The following is a 15,383-nucleotide window of genomic DNA, read 5'->3' on the forward strand; positions in this document are numbered from 1 at the left end:
TTCAAATCAAAAAGGATTGGCATTTTTGTGTGATAGAAAACTCCCCCTTGAGAAGGATCCAAGTGACTGTTTATCAAAGACTTCTGCTGCTTTCTCTCCTGCAAGCATGAAACCATACACTTAATTAACCAGCGTTTCTTTTAAACCTAAAAGATCATAGCATAAAAACCACATCTGAACTACAGACAATAAGCCTGTGTTTTGCAGCAGTGAAGTTTCAAAGCCCTGCGTCTATCAGGACGCTCTGCACCATCAAGAGCTGCTGAATAAATGTGCCATTCATCCCTGAACTGCCCCGTGTGTTTGTGTGTGTGTGTGTGTGTGTGTGTGTGCTGGTGTGTTGCTGTCATCCAGTCTCAATTCACGTGGATAATGTAATTGGCAGACAGCTTTCAGGATAGGTTCTTATTCTGGCCAGGATCGAGGGAAGAGCATAACAAGTTAGGATGTTGACCGGATGTGTACTCCTGGGCATTTTGGATGTTTCCTTTTGAACAAGTTTAAATGTTTTAAGGATTCTGGGGGAAATCTGTGACAGACGGTCTGACTGTTACTTGGAGGGACAGATATCCATTTTTGGAGAGGGGCAATGGGTGCTAATTTTACTCTCTGCTGCTGTCAGTACTATCAGAACCGCAACAGAGAGGAGAAGAAGGCTATCTTGAGGTGAGAGAAACACTTCACAGATACATCAACAACCCAAAAGTTCTACCTTTTAATCTTTATTTACTAAAAAAATACAACTAATTTTAGAATTCTACTTTAAACTCACTTTTTCAGCTCACTCAATCTCTTTCTTTCTTTTTACTTACCAGTACACACACCACTTCACCTCCTAGACCACTTGAACTGTTATCCAGCGGCTCCAGCAGCAGTGACACCGAAGAGGAGAGCCTCTTTGGACCACTGCCCATGAAGAAGAACCCATGGGCGTACCAGCAGAAACAGAGGAAGACTGCGGATCCGTGGGCCACCGCAATCAGACATGGTGACTCTTGCACCAGGCGTGGATGGGACAGAGAGCTACAGGCTTTTATCAGCATGAGGGACCAGACTGACAAGGCTACAGAGGTGACAAAAATCATGTTGCACACACGAGACAATGTAAAAGACAATAAACACATACTTATACATGCTCAATGCAAAAGTAAGTAAATTGGTCCATATGCTTGCTCTCTGAGTAAAAGATAATCTGCCGTTTGAAATTTTTTTTGATGGTTTAATTTGCTGCAAATTTTCACAATGCTGTTGTTGTATAACTTTACTGAAGATTTACATGCAAAAATGTGTATTTTTTTCACTAACCTTAAGCTAAAAAGACTCATCCAAAGTATAATTTTTATCTCTCAAAAGGCATGTTTTCTATGTGCCTGCTGTAAACAGGTGGGAACAGAAGTTTGGAGTAATCAGACAAAAGTTGACTTTTGCAATGACTCCATGCAACTTTAGATAACATGGCAGCAACACGAAAGTCACCTCTGGGCAAAGATAAACAGGACTTCTTTAGGGTTAGATTCTTTTAGAAAATCCATGCTTGTGCTTCTAATTCAGTCTCTTGTCCTTATTTGGTCCACTGGAGTTTTCTAATGTAATAATCCAATAGAGGCAGAGGGCACACACAGGTGACTCTCAAAGACGCCTTTGATTCCGTTTCATGTTATGTCACATCACTTAATGAACCTGACCTGGATTTCACAATAATTAGATATCAAAATGATCTCATTAAGGAAACTCAACATGATCGGTAACTGTGGGAAAAGTGGGGCAGAAATGTTCGTCTGCTTGACTATTTGCTCCAAAATTCTGTTTAAAGAGTGCAGCAGATACACCAGACTGCTTGGGTGAGATTTGACTGAATTTTTTTTTTTTTAATTTCATAAGTTTTTAAAGCCCCTTTTACATTGGAGAGACAACAAGTCTTATGGCCAATAACTTCTAATTGGTATTTAGTTCTGTGTCAAATGAGTGTGCAGAAGTCACAGTATTTTAACAGGGTCTCAAAGTGGAATGCAAAATGGCTAACAGTTAAGGAACGCTACCATCTTACAATTTCTGGGTCTTTATTGTGTCATTGTGACATTTCGGACGTATGGACCAACTTTATATTGAATTGATGTTAGCATAACACCAGGTAGACCAAGCGATATAAAAAATGATGCCTCGCATCAATGTTGTCAGAAGTAGCATCTTATGAAGGCATAGCTATCACAAATTCTCTCATAGGGAAGTCGAATGCCATCCCTTCCTGTTTCTTTAGTCTGCAGAGTTGTCATTGGAAGCAGTAGTCAGGAAAGGTAACGGAAAGCAGCCAGTCACTTAGGTATAGAGACTGTACACACATTTAGAATACTCATGGTGCTATGTTTGATGTGTTCAATATGCATTAAGGACAGCCATTAGATTTTTAGAAAGAAGGATCAAAGCTGGTGGAAGAGCTCACTTTGAATAAAAATGATTTAGATCACATTATCCCAACACACAGAGAGGTGAAATGCTCCGTTACACACCAACTCAATAACTGGGCCATGCTTTTTATACATGGCTGTTTAGTCATTAGGTTAGACCGCTGTGTAGGGTTGAATAGTGAAATTCATGTGCAACCCTATCTTAGATTTTTAAGTTACTGTCTCCTCAAAAGAAAGTCTCAAAATGTATTTTTTATTTGTGAGTCTTACTTCGTTTTTCCGCAGACGAGACATGTTTACTGAAAAAGTAATTTCCTCAAAATGTTGGGACTGCAGCTCAGTAATCTTCCACAGAGGAGCTAAGATATTTCAGTCTCTTCTGTGAGAATGATGGTAAACATGTGACAATGTTCGTGTTGAGAATAGCATGCTGCAGGACACAGAGAGAGCATTGTGTTGATAAAGGAATTCCTCAGTTGAGATGTGGGCCAACAGCCTAACTGGCCAGCCCAAAGTATATTCACTGAAGCATGCTGTGAGACCGTTTTTAACATTTGGCCGAAAAAAACTATGAATGCATCTGCAACAGTGAAAAACAAGTAAAAGACAAAAAAAACAAAACATGATGTAATCTTTAAACTTTCAGCTTTGAACGATTTAAAACTGCTACTAAAATTTAGAGGTTGCCTGGTTTAAGTGTGCAGTTTTAATTGCATCTTGCCATAGAGAGAAAAGTGTAGGTGTTTCAGATCACATTAACAGCACTCCCAGTGAGCTGTGACTGTGACAGATGCAGCATGAACAAAAGCTCACAGGACTCTGAAACTGCTCCGTGGAATTTGTCCATCATAAATTTGTGTGATTTTTATACATATATACATATATACATATGTTTTTATTCTCTTTATGTTTACTTTTTGTGTGCCTTTTAGCAATGCGTGTAGTGTGGAGCTTCCAATCTGGCACTATTCCTGAGCATGTCTTTGGAAGAGTTTCCTCATCCTCATAGCATGGATCCCATAGCCTTTTGTGAGAGCCTGGCTTTTTATTTAGTGGCCCTAATAGGCTGACTTTTTACTTGTTTTGTTTTTTATCAAAACTGTTGAACAGCTATTGGACGACTCCGCATGTAGACTGGATTTCACATTCATGTCCCCCAGAAGATTAACTGTACTGACACTGTTGGTTCCCTCACTTTTCATTTAGTGCTACAGTCAAAAATTTAAATTTCTGCAGTGCTGTTATGACAAAAATTTCGGCAAAATAGGCTAAAAGTAGTAGAAAAATTCTTGTCAATTTACATTGAAAAATGTTAAGAATGTTAACGTCCATTCTAAGGACAAACACGTTACCTTCACAGTGGCATGTATGTTGTTCAGTGAGTGAAGCTTCACAGACTAGAGATGTACGGAGAAATGAGCCAGCTGACTGTAATCAGCCCATAGAATAACAATAACCAATGACAGTGGCCAATATTCATCTGGTGTGTCCTGGTTGTGTCACATTTGCTTTGCCCTGAAACTAACAAGTTTTGATGGGCTGTGTAAGCACAGAAAAGTCCCTGGGTTGGTAATGGTCTTTGGAAAATGAAGTGCTGAAATACTCAAAAATGTGTTATTATAATCTGCTATTTATATTTTTGTATTTAAAAAATCTGTAATAGCTGTTGTCCATTATCATTTTCCACATAATTTGCAGTATCGAAATAGAATTACACAATTGGTGCTTACCTATCACAAACCAATGCCAACATATTGTTTTATATACATTTTTTTTGTATTGAATTGAAAAGGTCTGATAAAGTAATATTTATGCACATATGCTCGTATGTTTGTGTGCAGGAATGGGAGAAGCTGAATTATGATATACACACTTTGCACTATGCCAGACGAGAGGTCAGATCCAGATGGCAGAAAATCCTGCTGCAGCTGGGTGAGACACACTAGTTTCCATGTTTTTTCAGTACATTTGTCCTCCATGCAATCCACTGTTTATCGTTAGGGAACTCAAAAAACATGCTGCATAAACAAATCCAACCAAGATTTACACCATGATATCTATCCATAAAGTCTGATTGATCCTATTTTAAGACAAATTTACTGTACAAGGCCTTCAAGGCACATTGTGGTTTTTAGTACTGTTTAGAGCTGATGATTGTTGCTTCTCAACAACAGCTGCTTATAATCATACTTAGATTTGGAAAATCAAATTATTATTAGATAAGAATTTCTCTCCTGCAGTTAAAATCTAAAAGGAAACATTTAGGAAAAACTTTAGTAAAAAGGAGGTGGTGAACAGCACTGAAGTGGCAATCTTTCCTGCAAGCTTTACCAGACACGATCACACTCTCACAGGTCCAGGTCCATGAAGCCAATTAAGACAAAGAAGTTCAGGAACCACCTATCGCTTGGATACCCACATCCGGTGCTAAAGGGCCGCTGTCCTGCAGGTTTTACATGTTTTCCTGCTTCAACACACCTGATTCAGATCAATGCACCATTAGCAGGCTTGTGGAGAACTTAACAATCTTTTGAAGAGATCCATTTGATCTGAATCGGGTGAGTTGAAGCAGGGAAACATCTAAAACCTGCAGGACAGCGGCACTTGAGGACAGGATGTGGGTATCCCTGGCCTATAGTTTCTTGTACTGCCACTGATAGGCCAATAGGGATGCAAAGGGAGGGAAACCTGATAGATACACATTATCTTTTAGGCTAAATTATTATTAGATCAATCTTTTTAGCATCTATCAACTCTGCTGCCTAAGTAAAATAAGGTTTGGTAGGTATGTCAACCCATAGAGACTCAACTTATAGAGCTGGTACCAGAAACCACACAAACATAAATGTTTTTTTTTACATCTGGGTTTATCAAAGAAATTTTACTTATGTTATTCGGAAAGATTTGTTGCTTTTCAGAATAACCCCCTTTACATAACCCCGCACAGCATGTGGCATGTTGTTTATCTCTTAAATGCTCTCATCTTTGTTGTATTGTGCCACATAATTGGGTCATTTTGCTGGGTTATTCTCTTTTCTTTTTCATGTTTTCTTTGTGTTTTTGGACATGATAAAACAATTGAATAAAATTAAAACAAAACTATGCATTTACTTATGTGATTTAAAATAACAAGAAAATGCGAGTAAATGAGTACCCTAAGATTTAAGAAAATGGGATTTTATTTTCACCAAAGACTTTGACTGAGGTCAGTTTTGTGCTGGCTTGAACAAAGACTCATGGGAGTGCTAAATTTCAAGTCCAGTCTGTTTATTTGCAATGCAGTTGTGGTTCAGAGGTCCGTTTCACGTAGCAGGTTTAGTGAAAACTCTGAGTAGGTTAACCCTGAAATGAGGGAAACCCTGAGTTTTCCGTTTCACAAAGGGAGGTAACTCAACCCCGAGAAAGAGGGGTAACTCTAGCCTGTTTCACAAAGAGAGGTAACTTAACCTCTCGGTCAGTTACCGGAGTAACAGACTCTCTGAACCTAACCTGGTCGGGACCAGGTTTTATTCAAGAAACCTTGAGTTTCTTTCTGTCTCCGCCGTCTTTCAGCCACACACGCCATTTGATTTCCTCATTCATTCAGTCAGCAGAGCGAGTTCTTCTACTTCTAGAAGTCCATTAGGCACAGTAGGAGGCGACTTTTTTCACAAACATGTCCTTTTGACAACGATCCCGTGGATGAAGGTGCAGCATTATTGCGCGGAGAAATAAATATTCGTTGGAGATGGTTATCAGACCGCGCATAGATGTTTTTGCATTTACAGACAATTATCTTTTTGAGCGGCACCATCAGAATGTGTTGGGACAAAAGAAAAAAAAGACATAAAAGACAAATAAATATTTGTATCAATAGGCTTAAAAAAGACATATATAGGCCTATTATATTTTATAAAGGCACTCGTGTCTTGGGGGTGGACTCCCTCAGCCACTGGCCTCCCGTTAGAGGTGGTGGCCACCACCCGTTTTACGGGCATCTGCCTTCTTTGTGTTGGCTCAGTAGAAGTCTGTGTTAGTTTAAATAGGCTTAATTATTTAACAGAACATGATATAGATGATGACTCTAAATTGTCCTTCGGAGTGACTGTGAGTGTGCATGGTTGTTTGTCTCGTTTGTCTCTATGTGGCCCTGTGATGGACTGGCGGCCTGTCCAGGGTGTACCCCGCCTCTTGCCCATTGACCGCTGGGATAGGCTCCAGCCCCCCCGCGACCCGACTGACGGATTCATCGGTGTATAGATAATGGATGGATGGATGGTATAGATGAGAATACATAGTTTATGTGTGTGAAAACAGCATTATGTTGGGAATAAAATAACTGCACAGTCAAATAGCCACTTAATATTTATTTTACAGTGTAAAACATGATCAAAATGAGGTACCTCCATGCCGAGGTCTCACCTGTTTGAACAATGTTTTTGTCTTAAACTGCTGCCAAGTGCGCTTCTCCCCCGCGAGATTGCACCTAAATGAAATGAATGAATGGGCTACCATTCAAGCAGTTTCCCTGTAATATTATTGTGATTGCAAAGGACTATATTTAAACTTACACTTTTGCTGCTGCAACGGTGTTGCACTTATTTCTAAAAACGTATTGAAACTCGCCGTATGAGCGCATTAAGATTTCCAATTCGAGGTTGGTGAAAAACGTAGCCCCTCCTCTTCCCCGTTGCCAAGGTGACTCGTCGAATCGGGGCTCCATTGATGCTGGCTTTTTAAAGTTGTGGTGCACGCGCTAAACTCAAGGTGAACTTACTCAGAGTTGATTAAACTCACTCAAATCAGCGTTTCTGGAACCGAAAACTCAGGGTTTTCTATCTCAGAGTAGATCAACTCAGAGGTCAGGAATAGACTCAGAGTTGGTTGAACCTGCTACGTGAAACGGACCCCAGGTTTGTTGCATTTGAACTTTTGTTGTGGTTTCTGAGCTTTGATTGTCTGCAAACAGTGTTGAATTTCATAAACAATTGGCAACCATGAATGAGAGCTCTGTAAGAAACAATCAGACTCGGTCAAGAGAGTCTGGCTGCAGACCTGCACTTATCGCATACCTTAATGGCTTGGGTTAAGCCACAATGGTGCTGATTCGAAATATTACTAAGAGCCGTAAGATTTTAGTTAAAGTTGAGCTTTTTTATCTATCAATACTATGAAAGATGAATTTGAATATAACAATACAATGAACAGTTATAGTCTCTTAATACGACAAGCCACCAGAATTTGTGTAATAAAATTGATGATACATGAATGGAATTGTAAAAAAGTCTAATCATTTATATAATAGCCATTTTCAACAATATCTGTAGGTCATTTCATTAAATGCAGAAACATTCTTCAATTAACATTAAAAAAAACAAAAAAAGTACACAATATCTGATGTAAAGCTGAAACTAAAAGCTGTATTATGCAAAATTACTGTGTCTTATAACTCGTTTTTCCTTAGAAAATGTATTGTCATCATTGTTTTGAAGTAAGGTCTTTAAGTGTTGGTGGGTGCAGTATGGAGAATTGTCATAAATGATGCTCAGTGTCCATTTCATTATGGCCACTTTCGAAATGTTGGTAAGGAGCCTTGAATGACCAAAAGGTTCAGATAACCACCTATTTGATAATGGTTAAGAAAAGGCCTAATGTTTCAAAGCTCTGGTTTAAGATCAAATACCACAAATAAAGACAAACAAACATTAAAAAAAGAATTTAAAAAGTGGTTTTGACCTAAAATCAGGGTTAAACTTCAAATTTAAAGGGATTGCTTGCTCTTCTATTAGGCAGGTTTCAAGAAATCTCACCATTTGTAATATTCTTACTGCACTGACAGATCATTTTACAGTCTGTATCTTTACAGGTTAAGTATTTAGTTTATATGATTAGTTTTTTAGTTACATTTGCAGTGAACGCTGAGCTCAAATGTCATTAAAGATATCCCCTGTCCTCATAGTGCCTCAGAATGTCAGCAATGTGTGGCAGTGCCCCAGCATGAACAAAACAAGCACTCTGGAGCTCAAGTAAATCTAATACAATTCAGGTATAATTTAGATGTTTAATAACACGTGGACTGTTCCTATCATAAAACAGAATAGAATAATTCACCAAAAGGGACAGTTTGGTATGTTTCCTCAACTGCCTTGCATCTTTCAATCTGTATCTCCTAATCCTCTCTCTGGGTCCCTGTAGGTTATCAGTGTGAGGTGGATTCCCTGCTGTGTGTGAACAGACAGAGCCAGTTCAGTCGAGATCAAGAACATCTTAACAAAGCTTCCAACCTGTTGAAACAGCTGCTGGACCACACCTCTCTGTTCCCCCCCGGAACGGAACGCCACAGCAGATACCTCTACGTCATGGTATACATGCATGCGCGCAGCTTTTGTTTACCAAAATATATTCAAGCTATATTCATAACATTGATATTGGCTTGAAGTGTGTAGTCTTAGCCTTAATATGAAGGCATTTAGAATTAAACTGGAGGAGGGGTTCAGGCATTGCATTCCTTCTCTGGAGCCCAACATACAACACTAAATTCAACTTAAACAGGCCATCCTTAGGCTGCAAAGCCAAAACAAACCCAGCTCTTTATCACTTATTATCCAATTAGTGGCAGTTTCCCAGAATTTTCTCCTGAGAAGTCTCATTACGCTACATATTTCCTATTCTACGGAAGCCCTGAGCGGACGTGGTACATAAACTTTTTTCTGATGGTTTTCTCGAGATAACGAGATAATTATCTCGTTATAATCGTTTTCTCGAGATAACAAGTTAATTTACCAATGGTTTTCAAGGCCACTTTTTCTCCCCAATCCACCCCTGTTTATATGTGTTAATATATATTTCTGGCAAAGGTGTACCCATTTTCCTTTACTTTAAATCTATTTACCCTTTCATTGAAATAATAACGAGATAATTATCTCGTTATCTTGAGAAAACCATCAAAAAAACGTTTATATGTACCACGTCCACTCTGGGCTTCCATACTATTCTGTACAGTCAATAAAAAGTATTTCTTGTGTGTCACATGAAAATAGTTTCATTTCTTTTTGCCCCCTTGTCTGCTACCCCTCTTTTATTTCACTCTTTTCACTTGTCCGCTCTTTTGTCACGCCTCCATTTTCCTATGATGTATCTATCGTCCACTGTCACTTCCAACTGGCCATTCTCAAATGCTTTATTACACCACAGAATTTATGTTGGTATGGTTTGCATCTTTCGCCGTCTGCCAGCAGGATTACTAAAAAAGTAATGATCAGATTGCATTAAAAATCCTATGAGAGGTAGGGCATGATAAGGGCCTGATGTTTGAAAATCGTCTTTTTTCTTCATGTCTCCTTCAGGACCGGCTGGTGTCACTGGACAGTGCAGAGGACTTTGTCAGACTGGCCAAAGCAAAATATCCCAAAAACGAAGGCTGACAGACAAAAACAGACGGGAAAAAATACAGAGGTTAAATTGGCCTGAAGAAAATGTTTGAAACGTTAACCAGTTCTACAAACTGAACTCCCTTTAATCCACAGTGTATATACCACATTCTATCATTTATTTTAACTGTGCAAACTAATTTCATCTAACATGCAACTACTGTTTGCTATGTTGACTGACTGAAGTCTGTTGTTTAGTCCACATACTTTGTCATATATAGCAAAGTGCAAAGTCTTGAGTCAACCCTCGTTTTTTTTCTAATTGTTTCCAAGCAGCCAGACTTCCTTGTAATCTTTTAAAGTGGTCTTCAGCAATAGTTCTCCAGGCTTTCTGAACATCTTTCAAAGTTCTTCGTTGGATATTGGCTGCTTTTTCACACATATTCAGCCAGACCATTTTCAGAGGAATCTGTTTCTTGGCATATCTCAGTATTTCTTCAAATAGAACTTGAGGAAACTAGACAAGTGATGGAAAAAAACAAGAGGTGGAAAGTCTTGAAAACTGTCTACAACAAATAAGTCAAGTCAAGAAGCTATTGTTAGGCAGGGGAAACAAGAGACAAAGGCTGAGCTATGCCAAATGTCCCAAGAAGTGGACTAAAAATCAGTGGCAACAGGTCTGATGGAGGGATGAATCCTCCCCAGAGCAGAGTGGGGTCATCCTGACAGAGAACGGAACAAAAGGCAGCCGACATCCAAAGAAGAGCTTTGGGATGTCCTTCAAGAAGCCTGGAGAACTATTCCTGAAGACTACTTAAAGACGGGTTCAGGCTGTTGGAGAATAAAGGAGCTCAGACCAAATATTGACTTTAAGGCTTTTTTTAATTGTACAAATTGTTTAAGACTTTTATACTGTGATCACATTCATATTTGCACATGTTTCACTAAATTATTGCACTTTTTTCCTATTTTCCTGGCAATAAATTAAGAAATTAGGAGTGGCTCAAGACTTTTGTAAAGTAGTGTATTCAATGTTTTTGATTTATTATCTTTATTTTAGAAGTGTAAATGTAACTTTGACAGCATGTCTGTTGCACTGTAATGCATAATAAGTCCTATTTAGTCCTTTTACACATGGACCTACATAAAGGTTTCAACTAAAAAACTCTTTGCAGGCAGAAACATGTTTATGACATCTATCCTAAATGGTAGGCCGTCCATTTAAATGTCTTCATTTCTCTCATTAAAAACATGTTCCAGAGCTTTTCCCCCTATGCATTTTAACTGATATGGGCTGTTTCTTTATTGTATTTAATTTTTCCATTTACTTTTCTTTATACAGTATTTACTCATATTTAACTTGGCTCCATTCCAAGGTGTGTCAGCTATTTTATCCATAGGGTGGCAGCATTGAGACACATTTCAAAAGGCTCAACTGTTTCACAGTTTCGCAGAGTTTGAAACGCTATTGTATATATGTATATATACCGTATATACATATATACATATATAAATGTGTGTATGTGAATTATATCATTGATGTAGTCTTTCCATGAAAAATCAAATTTCCTTTTTTTAATCACCCTCTGAACTTAACTTTCTGCTAGATTCATGCAGAATACAATCAAAATGTCACACTCAGGCTTTTAACCAGAACCCTGCACATTGCACCATCCTCAGTTTAAAAGGATCAAATACCGTTTTAATAGTTTTTTCAGACAATAAATGCAGTACATTGTGCATACATTCATGCTTGTTCGCTCATACATGCCCATCAAGTAAGAGTTTACTCTGACCCAGATATCGTTCTCTCCAAGGCCCCTTCCAAAGTTTGTGAAACAGATGTGGAACCAAGAGAGGGGGGACTTTGGGGGAGGGGAGTAGTACGAGATGGCGGCATTGAAATGCACTGTACTGCTTGCACCTTTTTCTCATTAAACCACTGTGTGTGTGTGCATATGTGCATTCAACATTGTGTAGTGCTTACATCATTTTTGAGACTTTCACTGAAATACTATTCTCCACATACAGACACACACCCAATCCCCAGTGGGAGTGCTTGTGTGTTAGGGGGGTAACATCTACAAAAGGAACAGAAAAAGGCAGGAGAGAAAACAGTCTTTTGGTTGTTTTTTTTTTTGTTTTGTTTTGTCGGAATAAACCGTCTGTCCTATTGGGTAATTAGGCATTTCACACTTTATTTTGACATGTTGGGATAATTGCTAAATAAATGCACTTGATCAATTGTCATCAACGCGTTTGAGCACTTCTTTAAAAATAGGAGTTCTGGCAGTTTGCTGGTCTGGAGCGTTCTAGTGTGTTAAAGGGATAGTTCGCCTCTTTTGACATGAAGCTGTATGACATCTCATATTAGCAATATCATTTATTAAATTTGACTTACCCCCTGCTGCGTCCTGTGAGCCGAGTTCCAGCCTCGTTTTGGCGCTGACGAAGGCAGTCCGGCTAGTTGGCTGGGGTTTAAAAAATAAAGCGTTTTGCTTCTCAAAACAATATGCGTTCAAAAGAGTAATACATTTGCATCACAAAATCGTTCATCCAGAAAAAGTTAGATCTCACAATCGCTTGGCACTATTTTATCTCCCTTTGTATCACCACGGGCTGTGTAGACCGTATAGACCGAAGTGCAAACCGAGCACTCCCCTGCTTCTGAGCAGCAAACACCGTAACAGGCGCAGCTGTCGGCAGGTGGCTGAACTCATTGATATGAAGGGAGGTAGAGAGAAAATAGCGCCAAGCGATTGTGAGGTCTGACTTTTTCTGGATGGACGATTTTGTGATGCAAATGTATTACTCTTTTGAATGCATATTGTTTTGAGAAGCAAAACGCTTTATTTTCTAAGCTCCAGCCAACTAGCCAGACTACCTTCGTCAACGCCAAAACGAGGCTGGAACTCGGCTCACAGGACGCAGCAGGGGGTAAGTCAAATTTAATAAATCTGTCTTAAAATGTGATAGGAAAATGTTCCCAGGCCCATCCATCCATCCATCTATTTTACATACACGTTTCATCCTTCTCAGAATTGCAGCAGGGCTGTAGCCTATCTCAGATGCCATTGGGCGAGAGGCAGGGTATACCCTGGACAGATTTGATCTGAAGCAGACCAGCAACTTTACAACTATTGCAATGGTCCAGTCAAAGTCCAGCCTTCAACTTGATTGAAATGCTGTGGTGGGACCTTAAGAGAGCTGTGCATAAACAATGCCTGCAAACCTATCTATGGATCTATGAATTAATGCTAGAGGAGTGGGCCTTGAGAATCCACAACAACGTGAGAGACTGAGTTTTAGTACATTTTGGCTTAGTTTTTGCTCAATAAATAAAAACTTGGAGTAACATGCAATGTGTTGATGTTCATCTCAGGTTGTATTTTACCTAATTTTAAGACCTGGTAATAACCAATCATTTTGTCTTGTATCCAAATACACAAAACAGAATAAAAAGGAAGTGTATTTTATTTGTCACATACTTGTAAATGCAGCTGCTGTAAACACGATTGGAAAATCGTCATAATCGAATAAGAACAATTGTCTGAACCGTGCTGTTTATGTAAACATAGTCATTGTTTCTTTGATTTCCAGATGCTTCCAAGTCTTGTTGTTCCCTTTGGTGCGTGGATACCAATAAACACAGACAGTGTATACTATTTCTTCAGCCAAATCTTACTTTGCAGAAAGCTTCTAATACACAACCAAGACGCATGAGGTCAGTCCTTTCATCTTTGTATCAGCATACAAAGCGCTTTGTTGTAGTTACTAATGATTTAGAAAAAATATGTCAAAGTCTGTGACGATGGACTACATCGCTGTTCCATTTGACTGTCAAGGCTACACAGTTGACTCAGAAGCGCGAAAGCACAGACTGTATTAACAAACCAAATGCACACTGCTAAGAACAGTGAGTAATTATTAGATATTTATTTATACCATTTTACAGGAGACTAAACACAGTTAAAAGATGTCAACTTTAAATATGTTTATTCCTTTAACACTTAAGTTTGAACAAACAGGGTGACCATACGCCCACTGGTGCAATGAAAAACAAGTTAGAACTAGTCACATAGTTCAGTGGCTGAGTCCCAATACATTTTTAGCCATCCTCTATGGATGTTAATGTTGGTCGATTTGTTGCATCATAAATACTCATGATATTGTCGTCATAAATCTGTTGCCATCAGCTGCTTTTGTTCCCATCTGTTTATAGTTTGTTATTACATGATTTTTTTCAGAGTAAGATGAAGAACAGAAAAGATTATTCTCTGTGCCATGCACTTTACTTTGAATAGAAGCTTATCAAACATACATCTTTCAGGTCTAAATCTAATTTACCCACTCTCAGCTCAAATCGGAGACCTACAGGTTCGCTCTGGTTTTTTTACTGGATCAGACAACATACTTCCCCAGATGCCCCACTTTAACCCCTCAAAGCTTCCATTGTTTATATCCGAGGGTGATTTCTGATAAGACAGTGTTACACCCATGCAAACAAACATTGACAAACTTATAGATAAGTGTGCACGCACACTCAATAATTTGCAACGGATGTTTAGAGAACTGGACAAATACACCAGGCCCTGATGTGCTGACCTGTGTGACTCCAGACAGAAGGTCAGATGTCAGGAGTCTGCTCAGGAAAAGCAGCATTACTGTGCTGCTTTCAAGTCAAACCCACCTACTGCCGTTTCAATATTGTCAATAAGAGAAAGCAGATTCAGGTTTTATGCTAGTCTAAGCCATCTTAATGGCATAGCCAGAAGGCAAAACAAATCATAAAGCAAAATCAAGCAATGCTTTTAATGTTCATGCAAAACTATTTAAAATCTTACTGCTTTTACTATTTCTAAACTGAACATTTCCAGCATAGATAATCACTTTTTCTTTTCTTCCTTCATAATTTTATGGTAACATTTGAAAAAAATATTTACTGCACTCCATAACTCACCAGATTAACAGATGCTCTTAAAATTGCATTTTAGAGACTGAAATGTTGCTTAGACACATACACAGAGCAACTATTTGGGCAGGGCAGGGTGTGTGCAGCATGTCTGTGGTCATCAATGGTGGAGTAATTACACGAGTCCACCAATGCTCTTGAAATATCTTGATTTATTTTCCTCAAATTGAGCACAATTAAACAAGATAACCCTGAATTTAAAACTGCTTTGTAGCTATGATGTTATTCTTTAAGTTGTAATGGTTCTATGGTTTAAAATATAATTAAATTGCCAGCATTGCTTTGCCCTTATTCTGGCTTCAACAAGCCATCTTTCAAGGTTTTAAGCTGATACAAGTTTACAGCTGACTATAGGAACACTAATTTCATTCACATGAGGTGAACAGGTCCTTGTTTGGACCGATAATCAACGCTAACATGAGAGTAAAGGATTCATCCAGGTGCAGCTGTGTGTATGTGCTGTTTGTGTGTGTGTGTGTGTGTGTGTGTGTGTTATGGCATTCACTCATGTGGTTTTGGATATTTAAGTGATCTCACAGCTGTTAAGGCAATGCTCTCCCTCAAAACTGCCAAACAGGCTATTCAACGAGTGTTGGCTTGTTCATCCTCTTATTAAAGATGTGCAAAACATTTCTTTTCAGCATCCAAAATCACTAC

The 15,383-nt window shown here is 38.8% G+C and overlaps 1 protein-coding gene across 1 annotated transcript; it reads left to right on the forward strand.

Moving 5' to 3' along the window:
- The first annotated feature begins 392 nt into the window (after positions 1-392).
- On the forward strand, positions 393-12,004 carry LOC142396257 (melanoregulin). Its single transcript, XM_075478810.1, has 5 exons — positions 393-666; positions 816-1,071; positions 4,247-4,337; positions 8,580-8,746; positions 9,731-12,004. The coding sequence occupies exons 1-5, from the start codon at positions 590-592 to the stop codon at positions 9,806-9,808; spliced, it is 669 nt and encodes a 222-aa protein (XP_075334925.1). The 5' UTR covers positions 393-589; the 3' UTR covers positions 9,809-12,004.
- Positions 12,005-15,383: the final 3,379 nt, after the last annotated feature.

This window comes from Odontesthes bonariensis, chromosome 12 (assembly GCF_027942865.1).
Source record: "Odontesthes bonariensis isolate fOdoBon6 chromosome 12, fOdoBon6.hap1, whole genome shotgun sequence".
NCBI lineage: Eukaryota > Metazoa > Chordata > Actinopteri > Atheriniformes > Atherinopsidae > Odontesthes > Odontesthes bonariensis.